Genomic DNA, 25,201 nt, shown 5'->3' with positions numbered 1-25,201 from the left:
ATTTATGTATTGTTAAGCTCAAAAATATTTTTTTTTTTTTACTGAAAAACAGAATTTAAGTAAAGTCATTCCTTCGTAAAGAGTGTTGTAATTTGTAAGACTTGATACATTTTGTATGCTATTATTGACTTTTTGTTTTTTTTTTCTATTGTATTGTTGATTTCTCTTTCCGATTCCATTATTACTCTTTTATTGTTCGTTTTTTTTTTTCTGCATATCTTTGTCTCGCATCACTTACTAAACATAGATTATGGAAATAAAAAATAAAATGCAAGAAAACTAAATTGAAACAATAGAAGAAGAAAATATATTTCAGGCTTCTGTTACAGCCAGTTTCATATCCTCTAAATGAGCATCTAACTGATGGTCCAGAGCTAGAATATGGCCAGTATTGCAATTTTCAGCACCGACAAAGGTTAATATCAAAGGCAATTTATTCATTTGAACTACCTGTAAAAATTGGATGGAATTATTAGTTGTAAGTACTGATCAATCAAACAATGCGAAATAATCTGTTAGCTCATCATTGCCTTTGCTGATTTGACTTTAAAAGAAATAAGAAAGCTATGTGTGCCCGGGACCAACTATTATTGGAATATATTTATAACAAATTTCTAATGGAATATCTCATATAGTATTAATGAAAATGGGTTCGAAATTTCGAGTTCCTTAAACAGCTTAATTTTTACCTATCTATTATCACCGAGAGAAGTGACTGTTCGAACATATACTTTTCATTTTTACCCCAAATAGATAAGAAAAAAGGAGAGGAAATTAAACACATTAAAACGCTAGAATTCGTATGCTTTCAATCGGCAAGCGCTTACTAGTTTGAAAAAGTACAATGGAATTTACTACAAATATTTAGTTTACGGGATTAGCTTGTCAGTGAAGCAAAAAACAGAAGAAAGTTGCAACTAAATGTCTACAGAAAGCATTGATGCCTTAAAACCCTAGAATTCGTATGCTTTCAATCGGCAAGTGCTTACTAGTTTGAAAAAGTACAATGGAATTTACTACAAATATTTAGTTTACGGGGTTAACTTGTCAGTGAAGCAAAAAACAGAAGGAAGTTGCAACTAAATGTCTACAGGAAGCATTGATGCTGTGTATTTCCAAAAGCGAAATAAAAACCCGATAAACAAATGGCATAGAACGGACACACCAACTATTAACAAGATTTTGTGTTTGTTTTTTTGAGGTGAATATCCATTTTATCTGAACTAATGCGACCGAAGTATTCGCTTTTTCTACTTTTAACGTATACGATTTAAATACACGTTCCCGACGACATATTTAAACTTGGTCTGATTATTCAAACCAATAACACATATTGTAAATGTTACAAACGAAGTAGTAATAGCAAAAAAAAAAATTCACCTGATAATTTGAATACATGGATATAATAGTTTTATTGCGACCTAAACCCAGTTTTCCGGCCTGATCACTTGCTGTGGTGAATGTTTGTATAAAGGAGGGAGTTAAGGCAAAATTAACGTTTTTATCATGACTGAATTGCATTAAAGGTGCTCCGTCACGATCAGTGATTATAATCAGATGTAGTCCATTTACTCTGATAAAAGGTAAACAATTTGAAAGCAATTCAATAAAAAACTACCAAATTAAGTTTACTTGTTTAAAAGACCATTAAAATACTTTTCCGGCATGTTCAACTTCTTTTTAATTTTTCTACCTTCTTTTTTGTTTTATATAAAATCAAAACTTTGAAAGTGCAATTGATTCATTTTGTGTGTGCATAAATTAAGAGTTGCCATGTCGAGAGAATTTGGTACTTTAGTAAGTACGCAAACAAGTAACGTCTCGTTAGTTTGTGTTGTTTACAATAACTCAGTTTTCTTATTGGCATTGTATGATATTTTTCGATGTGTGCTAAATTTAAAGCAAATGTAAGGATTGGAAAACTTATTCCCGACTTGGCTTAGGTAAATGAGAACTAAATTATGGAATATGTCAATTGGCACTTGAAATTTACAGTACGCACGACTTTTTTTGATATTACACAATTTTTTTCCTTTTTTCTTATTTTAAGGACTAATACTATATATTTATTTTCCAGTTTAGCCCATAAACAAGCGAATTCTATTGTTACCTAATTTTTGAAATTAATATTTAAATGATGATCAAACAAGGGATGTAAAAAGATAAGACATTTGACGACTATTATCTGCTTTCGTTTATCATTCTAAAACTGCAGGAAATCCAATTATATCGTGGAATTTACAAAAGTCTAGATTAACTGCAAATACGTATCGCACATAACCCAAGCATAGTGATATTATTTTTATTTATCTTTGAACATCATTGCAAAATATGCATCAAGGTCAATACAAAATTTGGAAAATAGACATTTTTCAAATCCTTTCTTGTCAGATTGGAAAATTCGGCAAGTTTTTATGAGTTTCCAATAACCAATATAACCGGATAGAATGGAAGAAATAGTTGCTTGGGAAAAACAAAAACCTCTACCTTTAGTTCTGTTTTTAATTTATGTTCTGTCTATTCACAGGTAAACAAACGTAAACATATTCTTCTTTTACCAATAAAGAATATTTTTATTCAACATAATGTTTAAAAATGTTTTGCGATTATTTTACAAATATTAACTTTCCGTTATATTATTTATTTGATTTACAATACATACACGAAATTATGAAATAAAAGAAAATAAGATTGAAGATAAGTGAAGAACCATTTCAAAGGTTCCCATGCGTAAAATAAGACCCAATCATTACTATTATGTTAAAAATATTACAAAGAATATGAAGAAAAATATTAAGACACCGAATATCTTGATCATTAGCCAACGATTTTTCGAAACGGATTGAAAATATTTTAAAATTTCATTGTGTGCTCCTTCAATGTTTAGCTCCGCGTCTTGTATATTCGTATCGATACGCTCCACAATTTCTTCTTGTTCTTTAACCATATAGGCTAATTGCTGGAATATTCCACCCAACTCTACAATAGTAGACTCGATGTTTTGCATTGTTTCGGCTCGCTGTTGAACATAGTCATCCGATTCATCGTACAGAGCGATTTGTTGCTGTGCTTGACTTTGTGGACCTAGTAATGGAGCAGATTCATTAGCTGGTGACATGTCAATGCTGATAGCTTGATTCTCTTCGCTGAGCAGTAACGAGCCCTTTTTAGCTGTAGTTGGCGATATCGAGTTTGCGGCTAATGGTCCATGACCAAATTGATCGCGGCGCGATTTTTGATGTTTCAGATTTTCAGTACGGACTTCGAGAATTTGTTTAAAATCTGTGCTCATGCTTGCTAATTTGGATTGAAGAGCCAAAACCATGTTGGAGGAATGTGAAACCAAATGCCTTCCGTTAACAGTACGTATCTGGTCCTTAGATATCCCCTGAAGTCGAGCAATTTGTTGGTTTAACGCATTCAAATCGCCTTTTATAATATACGTGAGTTCTTGTATTTCCTGTGGTCGATCATCGAATAAACTTTTCTTTTTGGCCACTAGTACACAAACGAAAAATTATAATTGTTAATAGATCAATGATAACTCCAGAATTACTCACATATGGTTAATTTTTCCAATTTAGTATAAGTGCTAGCAATATTTCTGCCAATTAGTTTTGCTACCATCATAAACTCAGAATAACTTTGCACTTGTTTTGCTTTGCGAGGATCACGTATATTAACCGCTCGTGATATATTACGAGATTGTAATGAGCGAATAGCATTATTAAATTCGCTGGTACGATCTCGAGCCGCCATGACTACTATTTCCTCTTTATCAAATGTATCTTCTTCGTCTTCTTCGATCTCAAAATCACTTTTCGGTGAAGGATTTTTAAGGTATTTACTGCTATCGCCGGCAACGTCAACAGGATTTTGATAGCCACGTACTACCACTGCTGCCGCGCTGAGAGGCTGTTGTATGAAATTGCGTAGCACTTGTCCAGATGCCGTTTGTAAACGAGAAGAAATAGACAGTAAATTCCACTGTCGATCGGCCTTGTGGTATTTATCATCTAAGTCGTCCTCAGATATTTTTTGATTTTGAGCTACACCTTCATTAGCGTGTGTGGAAGTTAGTAAGTTTGCGGCTGGAAAGCTATTTTCAAACGATGCAACGAGGGGATCTTGGATATAGCTGTGCTGCTGTGGTAATTGATTATACTGCTGCCCTATTAAAGGATTGCCTTCTTCCTGTGCCCCGGTATTGTCCTGTTGCAATAAACGTCGTCGCGTTTGCATCTCATAGTCTACAACAAGTTTATGGGGCAATTTTTTTTAGTGTTTGTAATTATCGAATAGCTGCGGATGTACACTTTTCTGCTCATAGACGCGGACGTATATATTTACACTATTTCTCTATTAAACACTTTGTTCTTTCTACGTCTTCTTAATGTCCTTATTACAGTCAGAGAATTGCAGTGCAAGAATTCGAAAGGATCAGTATTCAGTTTTTCACAATAACTTCAATTTAATTTAATGGTCTGTTGCAGGTAAGTTTTTTTTCTTGTATATAAGACTTTAATTTTTTCCTATTTGCATTAATTAATCACAAAAACTACAAAAGTTCCGTAGTAATGAAAAATTAAACTAATACACAAACAATTTAATACGTGGTATTCTAACCAACCAGCTGTATTGCCATGAAAAAAATTTCTCCCCATATTTCGGAATATAAAACAATTTGTACATTAAAATTGGGAATATTAAATTTCGACCGAAAACAAAAATTACAAACATTTATTAGTCGACTTGCAAGCGCTTAATTTCGTCATTAATCATTACAAAGCGTTGAATAGATTAAATCCAATTGCATCGTAAAATATGCATTCAGATATTCAAATTTATTTTGGTTGTATGTGCTAACACATAGTTGAGCATGTAGATAGCAGCGCATCACTGCAATTATTGCAGCAATGCAAATACTTGAGAAACTCCATATTTTGGTGCAGAGCAGTGATGTTTTTACATTTCATGATTCTAAAGTGGTCATTTACATTTTTGTCAGAAAAATTTCGTAGCGATATTAAGAATGATAAATTGATGCATTAATTTCTAGTTGCTTCCACGTCATGTGGGGAATAAAACAAAGTTGTTATCTGTTGAGTGTAACATTTACGTTATATTTATATTTAGGACCACTTTTTAGTTCTTTTTTAAATATCTATCTATTGAAATATTACTTTTATACTCTTAAATGATTACTTTGAATTGGATATTATAATACCTAAAATATTAACGATTTTAAAACAATTAAATAAATAATTGTAAAAATGTCTTTTCCAAATTCTCGAAAGAAGCATATATATTAAGCACCTTGTATATCTACAGATGTGATACGATGAATATACCTTATATACCGTGCACAACAGATGTTAGTGTTCCATTTCATTGTCTTGCGTTGAAGACTATTAAGAGCGGTTCATATTAATAAGTAAACTATAGCACATTAAAAGGATTAAATAAAGTATTTATTACATAAATCAGAAAATTGTTCCTAGGATAGCAGTGGAAAATTATTTTGCAGGAAATATTGCGTTAAGCAAACTAAAAAGTTATTAATTATTAGAACGATTTAAGGCGCGACACGTGAGCAAAGCATTTTGTTAGCATTACATTATTTACATACATATCTTTCTTTGATCAACTAAGTGTTAAAATTTTATTTGAAGACCGTCATTAAGTTAAATCAATGTATAATAAGTAAAAATTAAAAGAATATGACCTTATATCATTTTGGAAACTGCCTGGCATTGGTTTATGTGCCATATTATATGACTTATAAATACTCGGGATTGTAAGAACCAAATGTTATTTCGATTTAATTGGTATGTGATATATAATGATATTATAATTATAGATCTGAATATGGAGCGTTTTGGAAGTGTATACAGGCCGGAGGGATTTATATATTCACGCAATTGTGCAAAATGTTGGTATTAGCAACGTTTTTCGACTCTGATTCTTTAAGCAGTGCAACGAATGATTTCAACTTTTTAGCGGTACGCATAATTTGCATATATTTAACGACTTCCGATTGTATAATGAAATTAATATCTCTTCATTTCAGGAATTTTTGCGCTGTACCGTAGACATAGCTGATCTATTGGGTTTTGCGTTGATATTATCCCGTATACCCGGTAAGGGCCACAGTAAATTAATAACGGCTGGTTTAGGTTGGGGAGCTGCTGAAGTGATACTTTCCCGTGGTATAATGCTGTGGGTTGGTGCCCGTGGCACAGAGTTTAGTTGGATTTATATACTCAAATGCCTGGAATCTAACGTTCTACTGGTAAATTGAAAGAATTATTGCAGTTAAATTGATCTGCTTTTGATTTTCCTCTTTAGATACAACATATAACAACAGCAGCTTTAATTTGGATGTTTACCCGTCATGATTTGAATAAAACTTTGAAGCCATTTGTTACATTGTTACTTGCTATTACAGTGTTTAAGGGTGTTTGGCTCGAGGGTTTATTAAGTGCCTTAGCTTTGGGGCCGTGGTATGAAATTGGAGCAAAGGCCCTAATATCCATTCTAATCGGTTTGGCTACCTTACATATTTACGCAGGCTTGGCCCAGCAGATTGGCATTTAAATATTTTTATTTGTAGTCCTTTTCAATATTTAACAACGGGTTTAAAAATAAAGTTCAGTAGCTATATGAAGTAGCTAATTAAGAAAAGAAGAAGAGTTCGATTTTTAAGTCTAACGAGAATTAATATAAGATTCTCCTTTTGACGAATATTGATTAGGCATTTCTACAGAAAAATGCTTGGTTTCCTCAAAATATGGTATGTTCAGCAGTATTATAATGCCTTCGCAAAGAATGCCCATTGGATAAAGAGGGATCCAAATAGTGTATCGCATCCAAGTCAAGAAAGCTAGCTTGTGCTTTATATAATAAAATTATGAATTCAATAAAATTTAAATCAAATTTACTTTCAAATTTATTTTCATTCACTGATAGATTACAGCCGCTTTAGAAAGTTTATTTTTAAACACCTCCACGGGCGGAAAAGTCTTGCCCTTCCTTACCACCGTTTGACGTAATAAAGTGAATCTTATGGTCCCTTGTCCACCAGGCAGGTCAGCTGAAAAAAAAAACAGACAGCTACCTACATCTGGTAACCGGGTACGCCATCGACCGATACCTACGTGATCAAATCAATTGCCACGATTGCCTCCGCGATTTGACAATGGAAACAAGCAAATTTCGCGAGATATTAAATGAAAGGGAAGTGCCAAAAAAAAAGCAAAAAATCATCTATTATCCAGGTCAAAATCCTTAAACTCAGCATTGCCAAAACGCTTTGTCAACAAAGTGTACGACCTGTTCGACGCAGCAGTGCGTGACAACATGACGGCACCCGAAATGGGCAAGCGCCTAAAAGCCACAACCGTGACACGACGTGAGCCCTTTCCTGCCGCAATGGAGCAAACCATAGAATTAATTTGCTCGAAAGTATGGAAAATCGGTCCCCGAAACCAGCAAAGTAAAGGTAATTCAAATATTTTGCAAATATATAATTAAATTTCTTGCTTACCTTTTAATTTTTTTCCTTTAGATTAAAAAGGTCCACCAAGTATAAGCCGTTCTATACCGCCCACTGCTTCATACAGATGAAAATTCGCTGTATTTCAAATGTAAGTTTGGATTTATCCTTAATTATTATTATTACGTATAAATTATTCATTTATTTATTGTTTCATTTCAGATTAAAATAACAACCACGCGCCTGCACTATCGCTTCAGCAGAATGCGACACTTCCATGAGCCATTGGTAAGTTTCTGCCTATTTTTATATACAAAGTTAGTCATTACATTAATGTACCTTTGCAGATATCAAGATGTGAAGATGTTAACAGAGCCGCCGGTAATGGATATATATTTTTTATGTATTTTATATTATTTATGTATATTATGTATTAATTTGGCTTAAATTTATTTATTTTTTTATTTATTATTTTATTGATTTTTTAATTATTATTATTATAAATATTATATAAATATTATACACTATATTATATTATAGTTACGTCTATAACGGTGTAGGCCTACAGGTGAGTCGGCCATTTAAAACAATTGGCAAAGCGCCTATAATGGTATCTCTAGGGTGGCGTGGAAAACCGTAGTTCCAGTATTTATAATTCATGAAGTTTATAATATAGATGATAACACGGGGTCGCAACCAAGTTTAAAGAATACGGTAAAATGTGTATCGTTGGCCATTTATCATCACATTAAAAATCGTTAATCAGATCGCCGCTTAAAAATATTCGGTGAGAAATTGCGTCAGGGGTATAAGTGAACTTCCCTTAATATAGCCAAATATTGGATGGAGAACTTCTAAGAATTGTAATAATTTCACAAATTTTATGGCATTTCCATTGGCACCTATACCCATCATTTTTAGCCGAGGCTGCTTAATATTATTACGAAGATTGCTATTCTGCTATGTCTACTTTTGATTTAAAGTTACTATCTTCTGCGTGTTCTGTGGTCATGGTTCTCGAACATGTCTCTTTGCAAATTAGAGTAGGTAGTCACAGGGCCAAAACATTGGCCGAATTTCAAGCTAACTTTTGCAGACAACGAACAAAAGATTCAATTATTAACTGAGAAACAACAACAATTTTATCGATTGGTATAGTATTCAAATACTTAAATAACTATTTAACTACAGGGAGAAAATTGAAGAAAGATAACATGAAAAATAGGTAATGGAATTTTCTTATGTAAAAGATTAAATACTTGTGATAATATAACAGCGATAAACTCTACTTTATGTGATAATGAGCATTTATAAGCTTTTCAGAAAGACGTCCCAATTTGATTTCATCCATTTCTAGAGAATTTATGCGTTTAGTAATCTCGATAAACTGCTCGGCCGCTAAAACTGAAATATATATGTGAAGAAGGCTTTCACGATTACGATTCTTATAATAATCATTGTTTGCTTTCCATATTTACATAATAGTGAATGAAATGCCAATGCTTTATGATTACGATATTTAGGCGTGAGGCAAAAGTTAATTGCATCAATTTTACTCGAATAACGCCATATTTCCAGCAATTTGATTATAACACCGTAAGCTTGCCAATCCTAGTTAGTAGAAAAATTTGAATTAAGAAAAAAAAAAAATGGTTTAAATTATTATAAAAACCTCTCGATTCATTTGTGAGCCCGTCGACTGACCGCTAGTAAGGTTGTTATTTATGTCATCTGGAGGAAATTGATTATTATCATTCTCAACCATGAAATGATATGCTTGAGGAGAGGACAGTAGTGAATTTTCATCATTTTTTTGACATTTCGTTTTCGGTTTAACTTTTCTTTTCGTTTGCCATTTGGCATAAATTTCTGTGGCATAGTCTTCCGGTGATTTCGTTTTTAAGATACTTCTTATTAAAGACAAATAGTGTTCACGAAATACATTACCTTCCAGGCATATTTTTCGTTTCAAATTCAAAATCATATTGATTGATCTGGAAAAGTAAAATGCGTTATTAAATAGCTTTGAATAAACAAGTAGGGACGATATTTAGAGGGCTTTCTAATACACTTGCATTGATTTGAGATTATGACCGCTTTTGATTTTCGGCGCCGCGTTTTTAAGACCTTTTAATTTAAAATTTCCTTTCTGTTTTGCTCGCTTGCAGTTTGAGGCAAAATTTTCATTCAATTTTTTTTAAAAAATCATTTGCGCGAAATTTACCTTTTATTGAGACGTGTCAATAATGCTTCGGCATTTAATTGTTTCTTGTTTTTAAGATACATTTTCTGCCTCCATGAAGCTCTTATTGAATCAGTCCTTCCTATGTCAAAGTTTTGTATCTGTTTGCGCATTTCATCGGCATTTAGTTTTATACATTCGTCTATGATTAGCTTAGAAAGGCGGGGCTTCTTTTTTACGTTAGTCATTTTATTTTGCTCATCATGGAATCTCTTTCGTGGTGTATTGTTCCTATTTAAAACCCTTCCATTGCAATTTTGCGAATGCAAAATTGTTGTAGCGTTTGCGTCTTGTAAGTGCTCATCGTCTTTGTTACAACTATAATTATATTAGTGAATAAATACTGAATATATATGAGAAGAAATAATTTACTTTTCTAATGTTTTCCTTCCGATTGACCTCTGTGGACTAGCAAGGGCATTGACAATTGTTTCGTCCAAAGGGAAGGATTCGGTATCACTATCTGCAAATTTATATAATCACATTTGATTCAAATCAAACATTTTAATGCCATCTAATTTCAGATATATAAACACGCAAAGTTTGAATGGAAGCAACTCTCATAAGGATAACATATATTCGCTTGTTTATTCTTTTTAAGGTTATGTAACTCATTTATTGCAGTTTAAAGGTTGAACTTTTGAAAGTCTATAATTTAGGCCAATCGTAATGTCGACTTCAATTTATAAACACACGCCCTTTCCCAGCTCCCGTTTTCCCTTAAGGTAGTGGGAACACAAGCTTATTCTGAAGATTTACTTTTTTATACTCTTCGCCCCTTGTGATGCAAAGGTATATTAAGTTCGGATGGATGTAAATCGACCTAAGCTTGTATGTTCGTCTAGTCATCTTGCAAAGGTCTTGAGATAGAGCCTCCATTTATTATACCGATCGGTTCAGAATCGCTTCCTTGCTTGTCTATCCATTTGTCCGAGTTGTTTCCGAGTTGTTGTGGTCAGCCTATAAATTTGATATTAAAATGGGCAACTTACCAAAACTTAGATAGCGTGGTTTTTCTAGTAAGTTGTGTTCACACTCGCTCTGTGAATATTCAAAAAATAAAATAATACGATGATGTATATATGTGTATATAGAAACTGAAATCTTTCTAAAAACAAGTGCAAAAATAAGAAAATTACATTCGGGTGTATTCGAATCTTTTATCATAAAAAAAAAATTTTAAAAAAATTTTATATGAAACTTGGCGAGCGCGGCTGATGTGCGGATGGTGTAGAATCACTCATACAACATATAACGCGAAATTTTTGCTGCGCAACAAGAAAAGCTTTTAGCGAGTAATTTGCTTACGATCAGTAGGGTCGAAAGTACCAATTTTAGTATCCACACCCGGAAAAGGGGGCTTGCACCACCCAGAACAAATTTACGAAGACCTTTTAAGGTATGTTTTCCATCAGCATAATTATCATCTGAGTTGATCTAATCTCTATCCGTCTCTGAAATTTGCAGTCAAAAAAGCTAAGATACCGCTAGAAATAGAAATTCTTGAACACTTTCGAAATATGCCAAATCGAGGAAGAAAGACGTCTTCTGTATAGCATAATTTGAGATAGATCGGACGTTTGGTGCAATTTTTGACGCTTCTGTTATCCAACAATATTTTTATACGAAATTAATAGGAAAAATAATGTCTCATCCAAGTGGCAATCTTTTTGCGCAGACCTCGACGTATATAAAATTTATGAAAACTATCTTATTTCCATTGCAGGAGAGATAACTTGTCATGCATAAAACTTACAGTAAAAATCACTGTACTATCTAGTATTTGTAGATGAAGGGGCATGTAATATTCTCATCACGAGGAATTTAATTCTTTTACTTGCTATCTTATAACTAACGTTAAAAAAAGTACTTACTTTTCGTTTACAAATTCTTCCATTGTTCTGTGTAGGTATTTCATTACCTGTAATGATCTTTAAGTCAACATACCAAAAGTTATAAAAAAAAAAACGAAAATTTTTACCTAGATTAGAAATAAATTTATTTATTTGGTTCAAGCCTTGATGACCTTGATCGATGATCTCTCCAAATCCGTAATCATCACCTAATTCTGGCACTTCAAAATAAGTCTGCGTATTTATTTCACGGACGGTAAACTCGCGGATTTGTAACTGCGTAACTTGCCGGACCTCCGTAAACTGGCTGCTTTCTAAATACGTTGAAATCTAGAGACAGATATTTTCATTAATGGATGTCAACTATAATCAACTAGGAAAAAGTGTCCTTCACCTCGCTTATAGAATCCGTTAATGTCTGCTTAGTTAGATTTTCCATATCGTCAAATAGATAATTGTAATTTGTGGTTAAGAAAGTACCCTTTGAGGTCTGACTTTTGGCCAAAAAACGTCGACGTTTGTTTTTACCTCCATGACACAGATCACTGCCGAAAATCCAGTAAATACTTAATTTAATTCGAAAGATCTTACTGAACATTACTTACGCTGACTTCCTTTTGGGATTTTTTATAATTTTGGCTCCGCAGATACCGCTTACCTTTAGCAAACTCTCGGTTGATTCTATAAGAATAAACATGTACTTTACTTTACTGTTGTCGAATTAAGTAATGATCACTCACTTAGCAAATTATCGACTTGCCGTTGATAGATTTTTAAAGTTCCGTAAAACAACCGACTAAACATACGAAAGGGTACTGCTACATTTTCCTGCTTAATAGAGCATAGACGTCTTTCTTTTCCCTCAAAGGGTATACTAATTTTTGGATCAAAAGTTTGCAGCAATTTGTTACTGTTTGTGAAACATAATAGAATGCATAAGTCGCCTAACACTCAATTCGTTTGCTTTAATGTAAATTTACCAAAGTTCTACCACATCAACATCGGTGTCATAATATTTAGGATTCGCAGCAGCCAGCCAGCTTGCAACGAACGGACCCTTATAAAAAGGAGTTATGAGATTCATGACTACCTTTCATTATCTCTGCAACTTATATATTCTAATAACATTAACCATAAATGCTAATTGGAAATTATTTGATCCGATAAGCAAGTGTTATTTAAAAGCAAAACTAAAAGATAATGGCGCGAAAGCGTCTTAACGGTAGAGACGTGTTTTAATAGCTAATGTATATGTATGATTACCAGTTACTTTTCTTCCGTTTTCTTTTCTAGGCTGCCACATAGTTGTACAAATTTTGTGTTACAATGATGTAATTATTACAGAATTAGCGGTCTATTTCTAACCAATAAAGTTACCATTTCAAAACAATGTAAAGATTAAGGACTGTTTGTAATAATAAATAAAAACAATGTTATAAAAAAATATTTAATCTGGCAATAATAAATCATTGAGAGTAAACTTTTTTCAGAGTACTCAAGAGAGGTTGCATTATTGTATTTTGTCTAATATTTTGGTAATAAAAATAAAGTTCAATAAATTTGTATACTTTTAAAAAAAAGGTTTAATTTTAAATTCAAAGCTTCATTCTTGACATATTATTGAAAAATTCGCGTGAAATATGGTACGTTTCTCTGCAGTTACAAAAATTGGCTGCGTTCAATGAATAAGAAATAAAATCGTGTAGCACGTACATGAGTAATTGTTTATAATTGACAAAAAGTTTTGTTGTGTTCTTCCAAACATTAGCTAATTGATTTGTTGTTGTTTGACGTGTTTATGATCTTGATCTCGTTTTAGGGTGATAGCAAAATTTGTGATATCAGCGATGACGTACGAGATGAATTAAGGAAATTTCGTTTTCGTAAGAGTACCAAAAATTCTGCTTTGATTTGTAAGTTTTTACCTATATTCAAGTGGGGTAAATACAATTTTTTTCACTTATCCTTTGCTTTATTAGTAAAAATTAATCGCGAAAAGCAACTTCTTGTGCTAGACGAGCTTTTAGATGACATATCAGTGAGGGAATTGCAAGAATCACTGCCTGGCCATCAACCGCGTTATGTGATTTACACATATAAAATGATCCATGACGATAGTCGAATATCATATCCGATGTGTTTTCTATTTTATACGCCTCGGGATAGTCAAATGGAATTACAAATGATGTATGCTTATACGAAAAGTGCTCTGCAGAGAGAGATCAATCTCACGCGTGTATATGAAATTCGAGAATTAGACGAATTGACAGAAGAATGGCTAAAAGAAAAGCTAAAATAAGACAATTTCCCTAATTTATTATATTATAAGAAGAAAAAGTACTTCGACCTTACGCTCCTTACGCATTTACGTACACATATTATTGAAATATTAGAAGCAATATATACATATATATATATATATATATATATATACATATATATGTTTTTTTTCTTAGTAATGATTCATTATAATTCCAATATATACATATTATAAGATTTATACCAAAACAGCTTTTTCTAATTTTATGCATATATGCATAATTATATTTATGCATAACATTTTAAAAATATGTATTGAATACCATTTTGAATTAAAAAAAATTAAAATTTGAATAATGTGTTACTTTTTAACAAGCAACGTATGTTGGTTAAACGATTGCCTTGCTGGACCACTGGAAAAGGCAGAATGATTTATCAATGTTCGGAAATGCGAGGTTTAATGCTTTCAATTGAATTGCATAGGGAAAGAAATGTTTGCTTGCCAAGAAGAAAGCTCTACCTTGACGGCACTAATTATCGTGAAATATAAATGGATACAATGTTGAGTTTTAGCATGATTTGAAACAAGATCATAAGTGAAAAGATCAGCCAATTTCCGTAACGTGTTAATATGCATTAATGAAATTAGTATGCATTTGTTTTCCTTAACTTTTTAACTGAAGATTTAATACTATTTGTAAATACCAAGGGAAAATTATTGATGAAAATACGTCAAAAATGCAATAGTATTTTTATCTTCCTTTTTGTATTTTAGCAATTATATGAGCTTTCAAAGCAAATTAAATTCATGTGAGCAATTAATAAATTCAAAACACAAAAAGTTTCAGGATTTTGATTTAATTTTCTTTTGATATATTTGATCTTTTTTTTGCAATTTACAGACATTTCTTTCATTTGTAACCTAAATTTTTATAATTTTAATTCAAATATTTTCCTTCATAATTGAATTCCACACTTTTTTTGTATTAAAATAAAACGACGATGTGTTAACATACCTGAAAAAAGTGCAGCTACTGCAATTGGAAAAAATACAGCTTATTACAGAGGTGCGGTAATAATAAACAATAATAAATAGTAGTCAGTCAATTTTTACTTTATATATGTTTGTAGGTAAAAAAACAAAAAGAATACCCCCTACAACAAATTACGGCTTTATAATTTCCCAATTACGACCTATAATTTCTTACGAAATAATTTACTGATACTGCATCAAACTGCCCGGCTTGTCAGTTCAGTAATAGTTTCATTAAGTTTTTTCTTCATGACTATTAGTACTGTTTCACACGTCGTTTTTTTGTGGAATCTGCAGTCGTTTTTTGCGGAATCTGCGGAAATTGAATAATTTTGTTCTTCTTCTTCTTCATTTCATGACAACGGCTTAACGCATAAGACGTAAGAAATTGAAAAAATTTCACATCGGGAAAAAACTTATTGTGTAAATATTTATTGAAATGTATATGCTTAAAATAAATATTGCAGTTGTTATAATAAACGAAAGACGGTGAATATAATAACTTATGGGTTAAAAAAAAGCAGTTGAAATAAAAAGCCTATATATCGGAAAATAGCCCTAAAGTATTTTGTGCGTGAATATAAAAAGAGAAAAGTGGTTGAGAAAAGCAGTGAGCGGTGAAAGAGAAGAAACCAAATACAAACCAAACGCACCTTTGCCAACGAATTTATAGAAAGAAATTCCAAGAAAAATGTAAAATATCTTCATTTTTTCCCGTGTTTTTTATTTTATTTATTTTTTCGCAATATTCCCAAAATAATTTCAAAGGAAAAGTGAAATATACTTTTACCAGTGTAAGTTTATGATATTGTTTGTTTGTGTAATAAATTTTCTATTTTAATACGTTTTCGTCGGCTGACTTAATTGCGACCTTTGCCTTATTTTTAAAATATATTGGCTGATTTTAAAAATTCAACTAATGAATCTAAGAAGGAAAAGTGGAGTTTGTTGTATAATAAGTAATTTGTTAAACTATAAATTCATTTTAGCCTCCATAGTAATGCATTTTTGTGAGCATTGTTAATTTCTCTAAAAATTATTTTCTTCATAATAGTTTTCTCTTGTACATTTTTCTGTTTTTGTCGTTTACGTTAAAATTTTCCCTTTTGGATTTGATTTGGTGCCATTCAATTATTTGTGTTGTGTACGTCTGGGGTGTGCTCAATGGAGTCAAGGTCATAATTGAGGTTTCTTTGTCAACATGCGAGTTCACACACCTTGCGAAATTTCGACTTATAAAACTTATTATATATCTCTTGATCCGGATTGTGTTACCACACATATACAATACAAAATATAACAATAAAAAGGCGAAGTCATCAGTATATGTTTGCTGATAATTTTGCCAGTTATTTATATAAACATATGTAGTTTATTTCTCTCCTGAATCATCAGAGGATAGTGACATGTATATTTTTCCATTTTTTAATAGCAGACATGCTTTGAAATTTAAATAAATATTTAAAATGAATAAAAAAGCTTTTGTGGATCGAGGGTCTTCGAGAACTTTTCTTGCTACCGTTTCATAGAATATATAAAGCAGTCCATACCTTATGTTTCGGCATAGCTTTGTTCATTTCCCTCCCTCTTCACGGACTGGCAAATGCTTTTTCAGTTTACCTTTGGAGTTTAGGTAAATGGTTGGAATCTAATGCACCCTTCTAAAAAATAGGTGCAACGATCAATTAAAATTCGCTAATAAATGTCGAAATTAATTTAAAACGGTCGGCGTATTTGCTTGTGAAATTGGCCTAAATAAATAAATTGGTGTAAATAAATTGTCTTGCTTCTTTAAAGTACTTTTTTATGCAAAACTGAAGATAACGACATATTAAAGTAAAAAAAAATGGTTCTATTTTTATTCAACAAAACGCATAATGTATTTTAAGAATTTTGGCCATAATTTTATAGGAGATATTGCGCTGGTTATCTTTGTTTTTGCCTTGTTGCCGTGCAATTATTAATATAATTATCACTTTCTTGGATTTTTTGTCTTCATATAGGCGGTCATTTTTTCATAGCATTGATAGTATATGGTGAATTAACTGATGAATATAAATTGATCGATGAAGGTACATTTCACTTTTTCGATATTATCACCAAATTACTGATTTTAACTGATAATAACTTGAAATCTCTCCTTGATTTGTCTACAAGTATATTATATTTAATAAACAGACTTTCCACTCAACAACCAATTAATATTTTTCTCGCTCATTCTTCTTACTATACCAGTGAATTTTTGTAATTAATAATAAAAGCAATGACTGAATTTTTAAACAAATTAAGTGATTTAGCAAACATTTCGAATCTCTGTCCTTATTAGATTTATAAGTGCAATAACAATATTTGCTGGAGCTAAAAATTGAAGATACAAGGGGGTGAAAATTCATAAGATTACCCATGGCTACCGGCAATGCGTTAACAGCGCCAATCGGAGGACTAGTTGCTGCTAATGCTACCACTTCCGCTGATTATAGCAATAATCGTGAAGCATCAACCAACAATTTGAGCAATGGGGCCATAGCTGGACATCAGTCAAGTCAAGGTTATCATCAGTTAAGTGTTACAAGTAAGTTTTACACCTTTGCTGGGAATTAAAATACTTGTTTTTTAAATATATCTCTTTTTGCAGTTGAAGAAGCTTCTTTACGTAACAATGGGTTTTTAAAACCAAATCCATATGTTGAACTGTTAATTGATAATAAAAGTAAACGTAAAACTGAAGTTGTGAAAAATACATATTTGCCCAAATGGAACGAAGAATTCACTGTTCTGGTGAGTGAAACAAATTACATGTACAAGTAAAACCACCCATAGTGCGTCATCTCTTTTGTTTACTTATTTTTTTTATTAATTTCAAACAACAAACAAAACAAAACAACAAAATTTTGTATTTATCGCGAGGCGATTTGTCGGAATATTTGTCGAAAATTCGTTGGAGAATTTTTCAATGTTTTTTATTATTTTTCAAAGGAATATGGAAGTCGAGTTCGTAACAAGTTTGTCATTCTGTCAATTGGAATCGAGATAATGAAATCTGATATCGACTGTGGTGTATTTATATAGAAAGAATATGATTTATCCTACGGTCCTCCATGTCTTATGGGATAGGTTTCGATTGCTATCGCGTTATAAACTTCATCGATTCGAGGCGAAGTCGGTATCGACCCATTTTCGTACGTTTTCAACTTCAGAGGACCTCTGATATGATAAATGTTACTGCATCGACCTGTACAAGTGGTAGTTGGAAGCGACGGAAGGTTTGAGGGACACACCGCCAACGGGATATGCTCCGACCAAGTTGCAAATCACTTTTTGGGTTGCTTTTGTTAGGGACGGACGGGCGTATGCCATTTTCATCATTTTCAAAACAATTTTTTGCACGAAACCTCGCAAACCATGTTTCAATTATTTCATAGCTTTGTGCATTTTCCCTCCGTACCAACTTCAGTGTTTCTTCACCTTCAGCTGCATACTTTCCATAGTACGACCTATCTCAACTATGTATAATCAAAATAAAAAAAAAAATTGAATGCGTCACGAAAGTTTTAACCTATAAATCAATTTACTGAAACTAGTTAAGTACAAGTACAGGAAAAACATGGCAAAATGGCAAAAGTATTTCTGAGATCGGAATATTCCTGATTGCGAAGTAAATCAGAAAGATTGACCGAGTAGGTAAAAATCGTGACTACTCAGTCAGTGAGCACGGGTTCGAAGCCCTAAAGTGCGGTAGTGTTTACTGTAGTAATTGGACATGAATCCAGTAATCCCTCTCTATTTCTTTCTTTCTGTTCATCCCTGCATTTTGCGAATAAGTGACATCCCCTGAGTGATTGGTTAAATAAAAGAAGAATTACGATCAGTTAAAAACTTCGATCCAAACCGTACGCATATACTCCCTTTTTTAGCATTTTTTCTCTTTTTTCTCTTTTATATATCTTCCGTTATACAATTATATGTATATATGTATACATTTCTTTTGTTCCATTTACTTCACATCATTGATAAGAGTATGATTTATTTCAAGATGATATTAACGTTTTTACTATTCGCTATTTTTTTTTTGGTTAAGTTGTCGGCCTAAATAAGTTATGAGCTCAAGCTTTTCATAAGTCTTCTTCTTTCGCTTTTTCTTAAACCTTCACTTAATAAATTTGTCTCGTTTATGCAGCTCAATATTTTATTTGACATTTTAATTGAAGTGTTTGTACTGACCTTGTATTTGTGTAATTTTCTCCATTACTTTTCATTCCTTTTCCCATAAAATCGCATCAATTATGTGCCATGCCATTCATTTTTGTCTCGTTGACGAGTGGAATTTATTCATTTAGAAATTCTTATTTTCATTTATAAGTTCCATCAGTTTCATAAATATTCTATGAGCTTCTTGATATTTACATTTACGATTTGCATTTGAACAGCCTATACATACACTTGCTCTCCTATCTTCTTTCGAATGCATTTGTTAAAGTCAAAAAAATTGTAATAGCAGCAATTGTGATATAAACCATCCATTTATTAAAGGTAATGCGTAATTTTTGAAATCACAAATTGTAGACACACTATTTCCTTGTTTAAATATGTATGGGTAACGCCATTAAACGCTATGGTTACAGCATTTGCTGACGAGGGAATATTCCTGCAGTTGTAAAGAGTTTCCTAGCATGCCCTTCTAAGCATTTCGTCTCGTGTTATAATTTCTTGCTTTTCTTTAGAGTCTACCTTCTCAACTCTCTTCGGTGTTTTCCTCTACTAGAAATCTGCAGATTATTATTCCTAGAATAAGATACAAATGTTTTGAGCGATCTATCATGGTCTCGGTTGCTCGATGTTAGAATTACTTACCACGTGCCAATAATGCGTTTCGTTGATTACTCTTTCGCTTGCTGCGTAACATTGTTTGGGCATAGCTACCATTTGTGAACGTAACGAGTCGAGTTTTGCGTAAAGCAGATGTGAAAAATTCCAGCTTTCTAACTTAAATAATTCCCGAGTAACGAGGCAAATTCCAAAAATGTTTGTTAAAAAAAAAACAAAGTTGCGTCCAGTTTACGCTCCACTACGAGCTTCTGCTCCGACCAATTTGGCCCATTTTTAATACCGACCTGCTTGCTTCTATCAAATTTGAAGTCAATATTTTCATTTTTGCGACCAGGAGAGTGTCAACAAGTCAATTCACAGACGGACAGATGGACGGAAATAGCGATATTAACTTAGAATTTTATGCTGAGCAAGAATTTATATATTGTATATAGTCTCATGTCTATATGTCTATATGTCCCATACATTACGGGGAAAAAACAAAATGAGTATGTCACCATTTTACAGTGGTTGGTGTAAAAATATAGCCAGCTTTTAGTGTTACCTAGTTGCTATAGTTACTTCTTTGGGAGAACTTATTTTCCAATTTTTTTCCTTATTTTGATCTCTTTGCATAGCTGAACTGCTAGTTTGGAATATTTTTTTTATTTTTTTTTTTTTATATTATATCATAATTTGCACTGTAATTTCGTTTAGGTATATATAATATTCAAGAATTCGTTTTTGTGGTATCTCTTTATTGGAAATGCAAGTAAATTGAAAATAAATAAATAATCAAAGTGGTTGGTATCTATCAGTGCAATAAATTCTTATATATTGTACACTTAGTTGGTTTGAGTTGATAGCTGAAATAAATCTGTCAATTTTCGAAACAAATGAAAAAATTAGATAAAGTTGAAGTTAGAGAGGCGGATTTCATAAAATTAGAAGACATTATATAAATGTCTTCTATTTGACTAAAATGGAAAAATTGTATACGTTTTTGAAAACTAAAATAGCGAAAGGATATAATGAAGAAGTGTACAGCGAAAATATAGAATAATTCAGAAAAAGAAACAAAATACATGTCTAAAGAAATGCATGTGTACCGCCGGCGAAATGTCAACAAAGTTTCTTTTTCCAATTTTTTGTTTTGCTTGTTTGCTTTCTCTTTAAAGACAAAAATGAAAGGAATTTCTAATATTGTTTATCGTCTTTGTAATGTTTCTGTAATCATATTACTCCTCATTTCCGTTAGTCTCTGAAAAGACAACTTTTGTAAAAGATATTAGTGGTGAAAGCCAAATTTAAAAAAAGTATTTAAGACAGTAGTCCAAGTATATTGTATAAACTTTTTTAAACTATTTCTTAGACTTAGTGTGAAATTACAGGCAGTTTAAGAGCAGACTCACATAAGATAATATAAGTGCAGTCATTTCGTATTGACCCTCTCTCTCTCTTTCTCTCTCTCTCTCTCTCTCTCTCAATCTCATTCTCATTTCTGTTTTCTTTACCATTTCTCTTCCCTTCAGATCACGCCACATTCGGTGTTACATTTTAAAGTTCTCGATCATTCGAGTTTTCGGAAGGATGGAATGCTTGGTGAGCGTTCCATTAATTTAGGCAATATCTTGCAACATTATAATGGTCGTTGCGAATTCCTTGAAGTTAGCATGGATTTATTGGCTACATCGAAATCCGACAATCGTCAGACAAAAAGCGGCGAGCTAGTTGCTATTCTTACGGGTCTCAAGCTTGATATGAGCAAAGTAACTGTTGCAAATAGTAATGGCAGTGTAAGCGGCACGTCAGGCGCAAATTCTGCTGATAGTGCAATGTCAATGGGTTCGAGAAATAATATGGTCCATGGTGGTATAAGGACCCGTATGCGTATGCGCAGTACCGGTAGTATGCAGGAAAATGGTAGCTTGGCTAGGTCACCTGTGGCTTTGCAAAATGGTAGTTTGGAGCGTAGTAATAGTTCTGGAGCTATGACTGGCGTAGGTTTACGTCGAATTCCAACAACATCAAGTACATGGGATCCTCAGACTGCAGCAGCCGTAGCGGCACAGCAGCAACAACAGCAGCCACTACAAATAACCCATGCACGTGTTAATGGCCCCGGGACTGGCGCAGTCAACACTCGTTCTTTGCCCCAAATGTATGCCAATGGTGCTGTGCCAGGACAACAATCCGTTCAACCGGTTTTGGATGGTAATTCCAGTTGCTTAATGCCCTCAACGGCTGGAGTTGAACAGCAAATGGTCGGTTCAAGCAATGGATTGCCCGTTTCTAATGTGAACGACCAGCAGTTACAAGCTGCCCAAGCTGATGATGAACCATTGCCAGCTGGGTGGGAAATAAGATTCGATCAGTATGGAAGACGTTATTACGTGGATCATAACACTCGCTCGACGTACTGGGAGAAACCAACTCCGTTACCACCCGGTTGGGAAATACGGAAAGATCCTCGCGGCCGAGTTTATTACGTGGACCACAATACCCGAACCACCACTTGGCAGAGGCCAAACAGTGAACGCCTAATGCATTTTCAGCATTGGCAAGGCCAAAGGGCACATGTTGTAGCTCAGGGTAATCAACGATTTTTATACCAGCAACAACAGCAACCAACGGCCACCGCAGCCGCGACAGCTCAAGAGGATGAAGATACTTTGGGACCGTTGCCTGATGGCTGGGAAAAGAAGGTGCAACCTGATAATCGTGTGTACTTTGTAAATCATAAGAATCGGACAACTCAATGGGAGGATCCACGCACTCAAGGCCAGGAGGTCAGTCTCGAGGGTCCTTTACCACCGGGTTGGGAAATACGCTATACAGCTACTGGTGAACGGTTCTTTGTGGATCATAATACTAGACGAACTACATTCGAGGATCCACGACCTGGGGCTCCGAAAGGAGCTAAGGGTGTGTATGGAGTGCCGCGTGCTTATGAGCGCAGTTTCCGTTGGAAGCTTTCTCAATTCCGTTATCTGTGCCAGAGTAATGCTTTGCCATCGCACATTAAAATTACCGTTACTCGTCAGACCCTCTTCGAAGATTCCTACCATCAAATAATGCGTTTACCTGCTTATGAATTGCGTCGCCGTTTGTACATAATATTCCGCGGCGAAGAAGGCCTCGATTATGGTGGCGTCTCACGCGAATGGTTTTTCTTATTGTCGCATGAAGTATTAAATCCCATGTATTGTCTCTTCGAGTATGCCAATAAGAATAATTACAGTTTACAAATCAATCCTGCCTCCTACGTAAATCCCGATCACTTGCAATATTTTAAATTTATTGGCCGTTTCATAGCGATGGCTCTTTATCATGGACGCTTCATATATTCGGGTTTTACAATGCCTTTCTACAAACGAATGCTAAATAAAAAATTAACCATTAAAGACATCGAGACTATCGACCCGGAGTTTTATAATTCGTTAATTTGGGTGCGTGACAATAATATCGATGAATGCGGCTTAGAATTGTGGTTTAGTGTTGATTTTGAGGTTTTGGGTCAAATTATACATCACGAACTAAAAGAAAACGGTGAAAAGGAACGAGTGACGGAGGAAAATAAAGAAGAATATATAACGCTAATGACCGAGTGGAGGATGACACGGTAAGTCATATAAATATATATTTTCAATATACTTTAATTTCTATCTCGAAATTCATTTGACAGCGGTATTGAACAGCAAACCAAAACATTTTTAGAAGGTTTTAACGAAGTTGTGCCTTTGGAATGGTTGAAATACTTTGATGAACGTGAACTAGAATTAATATTGTGTGGAATGCAGGATGTTGATGTCGACGATTGGCAACGTAATACGATCTATAGGCATTATAATCGCAATTCTAAACAAGTTGTTTGGTTTTGGCAAGTAAGTTTAACAAATAAGAATTGGAAGCGAATGATAATAACGAGTTGCAAGTCAATCTTTGCTTCAATTGTCCGCTTGTCCCAATCACGATTGTAGTCTGTGTTTCAATCTAAGCAGTGTTTTGAGTAGATTTAAAGCTTATATGAGATGTGAGTTTTGATTTCTGGTATCTGTGCACAAATAGTTTCCCAAACCCTGGCCAGATCATAACAATACTTACATCTTAATAGCATGCAAACATAAAAACCGAATATGCCCGACATTATTGTAAATATTTCTAGTTTTAGAAATATCGAAGCTTTTTGTTCGCCTTTCCGGAAAATTTGAATTCACTATTTCTAAAAAAATAAAATAAAAGCGCTCGCTTCGACTTACACGCTCGCGCATCAGAAAATCTATGGCGTATATGCTTTAATACAAACAATAAAATATTTTTTATGAATATTTGTATTAGTTTAGAAGTAACCATTAGCTCAGTTTTGAGATTTCAAAGTTACTCTCTCAAATTTTTTCTTTTTTAAAAATGTGAAAGTTTTTCAGTTCGCAGACTACTGTACTATAATGTATTATGATGTGCTAAGCAATTTTCCTATTACTTCTCATTTCAGTTTGTCCGCGATACCGACAATGAAAAGCGTGCCCGCTTATTACAATTCGTTACGGGTACTTGTCGTGTGCCTGTTGGTGGTTTTGCTGAATTGATGGGATCAAATGGTCCGCAACGTTTTTGCATTGAAAAAGTCGGCAAAGAAACGTGGTTACCCCGTTCACATACCTGTTTCAATCGGTTAGATTTGCCACCTTATAAGAGCTACGATCAACTTGTAGAGAAATTAACGTTTGCTATCGAAGAGACTGAAGGCTTTTGCCAGGAATAGATGCTTTGCCTAATATCTTAAAAATGGCTTATAAATGGTAAACCAATCAAGGATTATGTTTCTATTTTTGCATATAAACAAAAAAAAAAAAAAAAAAAGAACACTTCATATATTACTATTATAGGTAAATGTTTTCTTGTTAAAGTATTAATAATTTCTACAGAGACTACGCTCACTTATATATAGTTTTTAAAAAGTTATAAAATTTTCATATACGCGTAATTATACACCTTCACAAAAACTTTCTTAAATAAGAGATTTCTCACAGCGCTCTATTAATATAAATTTGTTTTAGGATTTCCTAAAATCTGATATTTTCTATCCAATTTATTTTATATAGCAAATACTTGTAATGTTCCTTTTCCTTTTGCAAAACAGTTGCTTTATTTCCTTCCAGATTTGCTAAAATCTCCCAACACGTTAGTTGTAAGCAATCAATTCTCTTTCTGGAAGTTATTATTTTTTGGATTGGAATTAAAAAAAAAAAAAAAAAAAAAAAAAATGAATAAATAAACGCGAAGTATTGATAGGATATACAGTCGTCCCTCGTTTAACATAATTAATTCTTGTCCTGCTGTACCAAAGCAGCGTATTGAAGGAGTCTGCGGGAGTCAATTGCCAGATTAATGTATCAGTGAGCTCCCTGACTCATGAAGATACTTACAATACGTTAAAGTGAGTCGGCCATGCAAAAAAAAGCAAAATGTTTTAAACACTATAAGTTAGATGAGTGTGACTTTGGTGAAATGTG

The 25,201-nt window shown here is 33.3% G+C and overlaps 6 protein-coding genes across 7 annotated transcripts; 3 read left to right on the top strand and 3 right to left on the bottom strand.

Moving 5' to 3' along the window:
• Positions 1-9: 9 nt before the first annotated feature.
• On the bottom strand, positions 10-1,674 carry LOC119633952 (ragulator complex protein LAMTOR3 homolog). The gene is made up of 3 exons (XM_038027801.1): positions 1,633-1,674; positions 1,381-1,573; positions 10-450 (listed from the first exon to the last, which is right to left on the bottom strand). The coding sequence occupies exons 1-3, from the start codon at positions 1,665-1,667 to the stop codon at positions 313-315; spliced, it is 366 nt and encodes a 121-aa protein (XP_037883729.1). The 5' UTR covers positions 1,668-1,674; the 3' UTR covers positions 10-312.
• A 1,023-nt stretch (positions 1,675-2,697) lies between these two features.
• LOC119633313 (syntaxin-5) lies at positions 2,698-4,242 on the bottom strand. The gene is made up of 2 exons (XM_038026805.1): positions 3,561-4,242; positions 2,698-3,498 (listed from the first exon to the last, which is right to left on the bottom strand). The coding sequence occupies exons 1-2, from the start codon at positions 4,240-4,242 to the stop codon at positions 2,756-2,758; spliced, it is 1,425 nt and encodes a 474-aa protein (XP_037882733.1). The 3' UTR covers positions 2,698-2,755.
• A 1,177-nt stretch (positions 4,243-5,419) lies between these two features.
• LOC119633704 (transmembrane protein 147) lies at positions 5,420-6,690 on the top strand. The gene is made up of 4 exons (XM_038027390.1): positions 5,420-5,797; positions 5,861-6,002; positions 6,071-6,292; positions 6,349-6,690. Exons 1-4 carry the CDS (start codon positions 5,721-5,723, stop codon positions 6,595-6,597), a joined length of 690 nt encoding a protein of 229 aa, XP_037883318.1. The 5' UTR covers positions 5,420-5,720; the 3' UTR covers positions 6,598-6,690.
• A 1,858-nt stretch (positions 6,691-8,548) lies between these two features.
• LOC119633124 lies at positions 8,549-12,828 on the bottom strand. Its single transcript, XM_038026393.1, has 12 exons — positions 12,571-12,828; positions 12,331-12,500; positions 12,196-12,271; positions 11,985-12,135; positions 11,719-11,920; positions 11,612-11,658; positions 10,730-10,778; positions 10,110-10,200; positions 9,720-10,055; positions 9,168-9,489; positions 8,974-9,106; positions 8,549-8,899 (listed from the first exon to the last, which is right to left on the bottom strand). Exons 1-12 carry the CDS (start codon positions 12,672-12,674, stop codon positions 8,781-8,783), a joined length of 1,800 nt encoding a protein of 599 aa, XP_037882321.1. The 5' UTR covers positions 12,675-12,828; the 3' UTR covers positions 8,549-8,780.
• Positions 12,829-13,195: 367 nt separating this feature from the next.
• LOC119633125 (glia maturation factor beta) lies at positions 13,196-13,973 on the top strand. Its single transcript, XM_038026394.1, has 3 exons — positions 13,196-13,233; positions 13,410-13,503; positions 13,570-13,973. Exons 1-3 carry the CDS (start codon positions 13,231-13,233, stop codon positions 13,887-13,889), a joined length of 417 nt encoding a protein of 138 aa, XP_037882322.1. The 5' UTR covers positions 13,196-13,230; the 3' UTR covers positions 13,890-13,973.
• Positions 13,974-15,264: 1,291 nt separating this feature from the next.
• On the top strand, positions 15,265-25,149 carry LOC119633123 (E3 ubiquitin-protein ligase Su(dx)). Of its 2 annotated transcripts, XM_038026390.1 has the most exons (7): positions 15,265-15,575; positions 15,651-15,676; positions 17,209-17,454; positions 17,518-17,660; positions 21,221-23,310; positions 23,374-23,572; positions 24,181-24,450. In XM_038026390.1, exons 3-7 carry the CDS (start codon positions 17,286-17,288, stop codon positions 24,448-24,450), a joined length of 2,871 nt encoding a protein of 956 aa, XP_037882318.1. In that variant the 5' UTR covers positions 15,265-15,575; positions 15,651-15,676; positions 17,209-17,285. The 2 variants fall into 2 exon arrangements, with proteins under 2 accessions (XP_037882318.1, XP_037882320.1); XM_038026392.1 differs by lacking the exons at positions 15,265-15,575; positions 15,651-15,676 and having other exon boundaries at positions 17,286-17,454; positions 24,181-25,149.
• The last annotated feature ends 52 nt before the right edge of the window (positions 25,150-25,201 follow it).

Source organism: Glossina fuscipes, unplaced genomic scaffold, assembly GCF_014805625.2.
Source record: "Glossina fuscipes isolate IAEA_lab_2018 unplaced genomic scaffold, Yale_Gfus_2 2, whole genome shotgun sequence".
Lineage (NCBI taxonomy): Eukaryota > Metazoa > Arthropoda > Insecta > Diptera > Glossinidae > Glossina > Glossina fuscipes.
The sequence above is the reverse complement of the archived record's forward strand: the minus strand, read 5'-3'. Positions and strand labels throughout refer to the sequence as shown.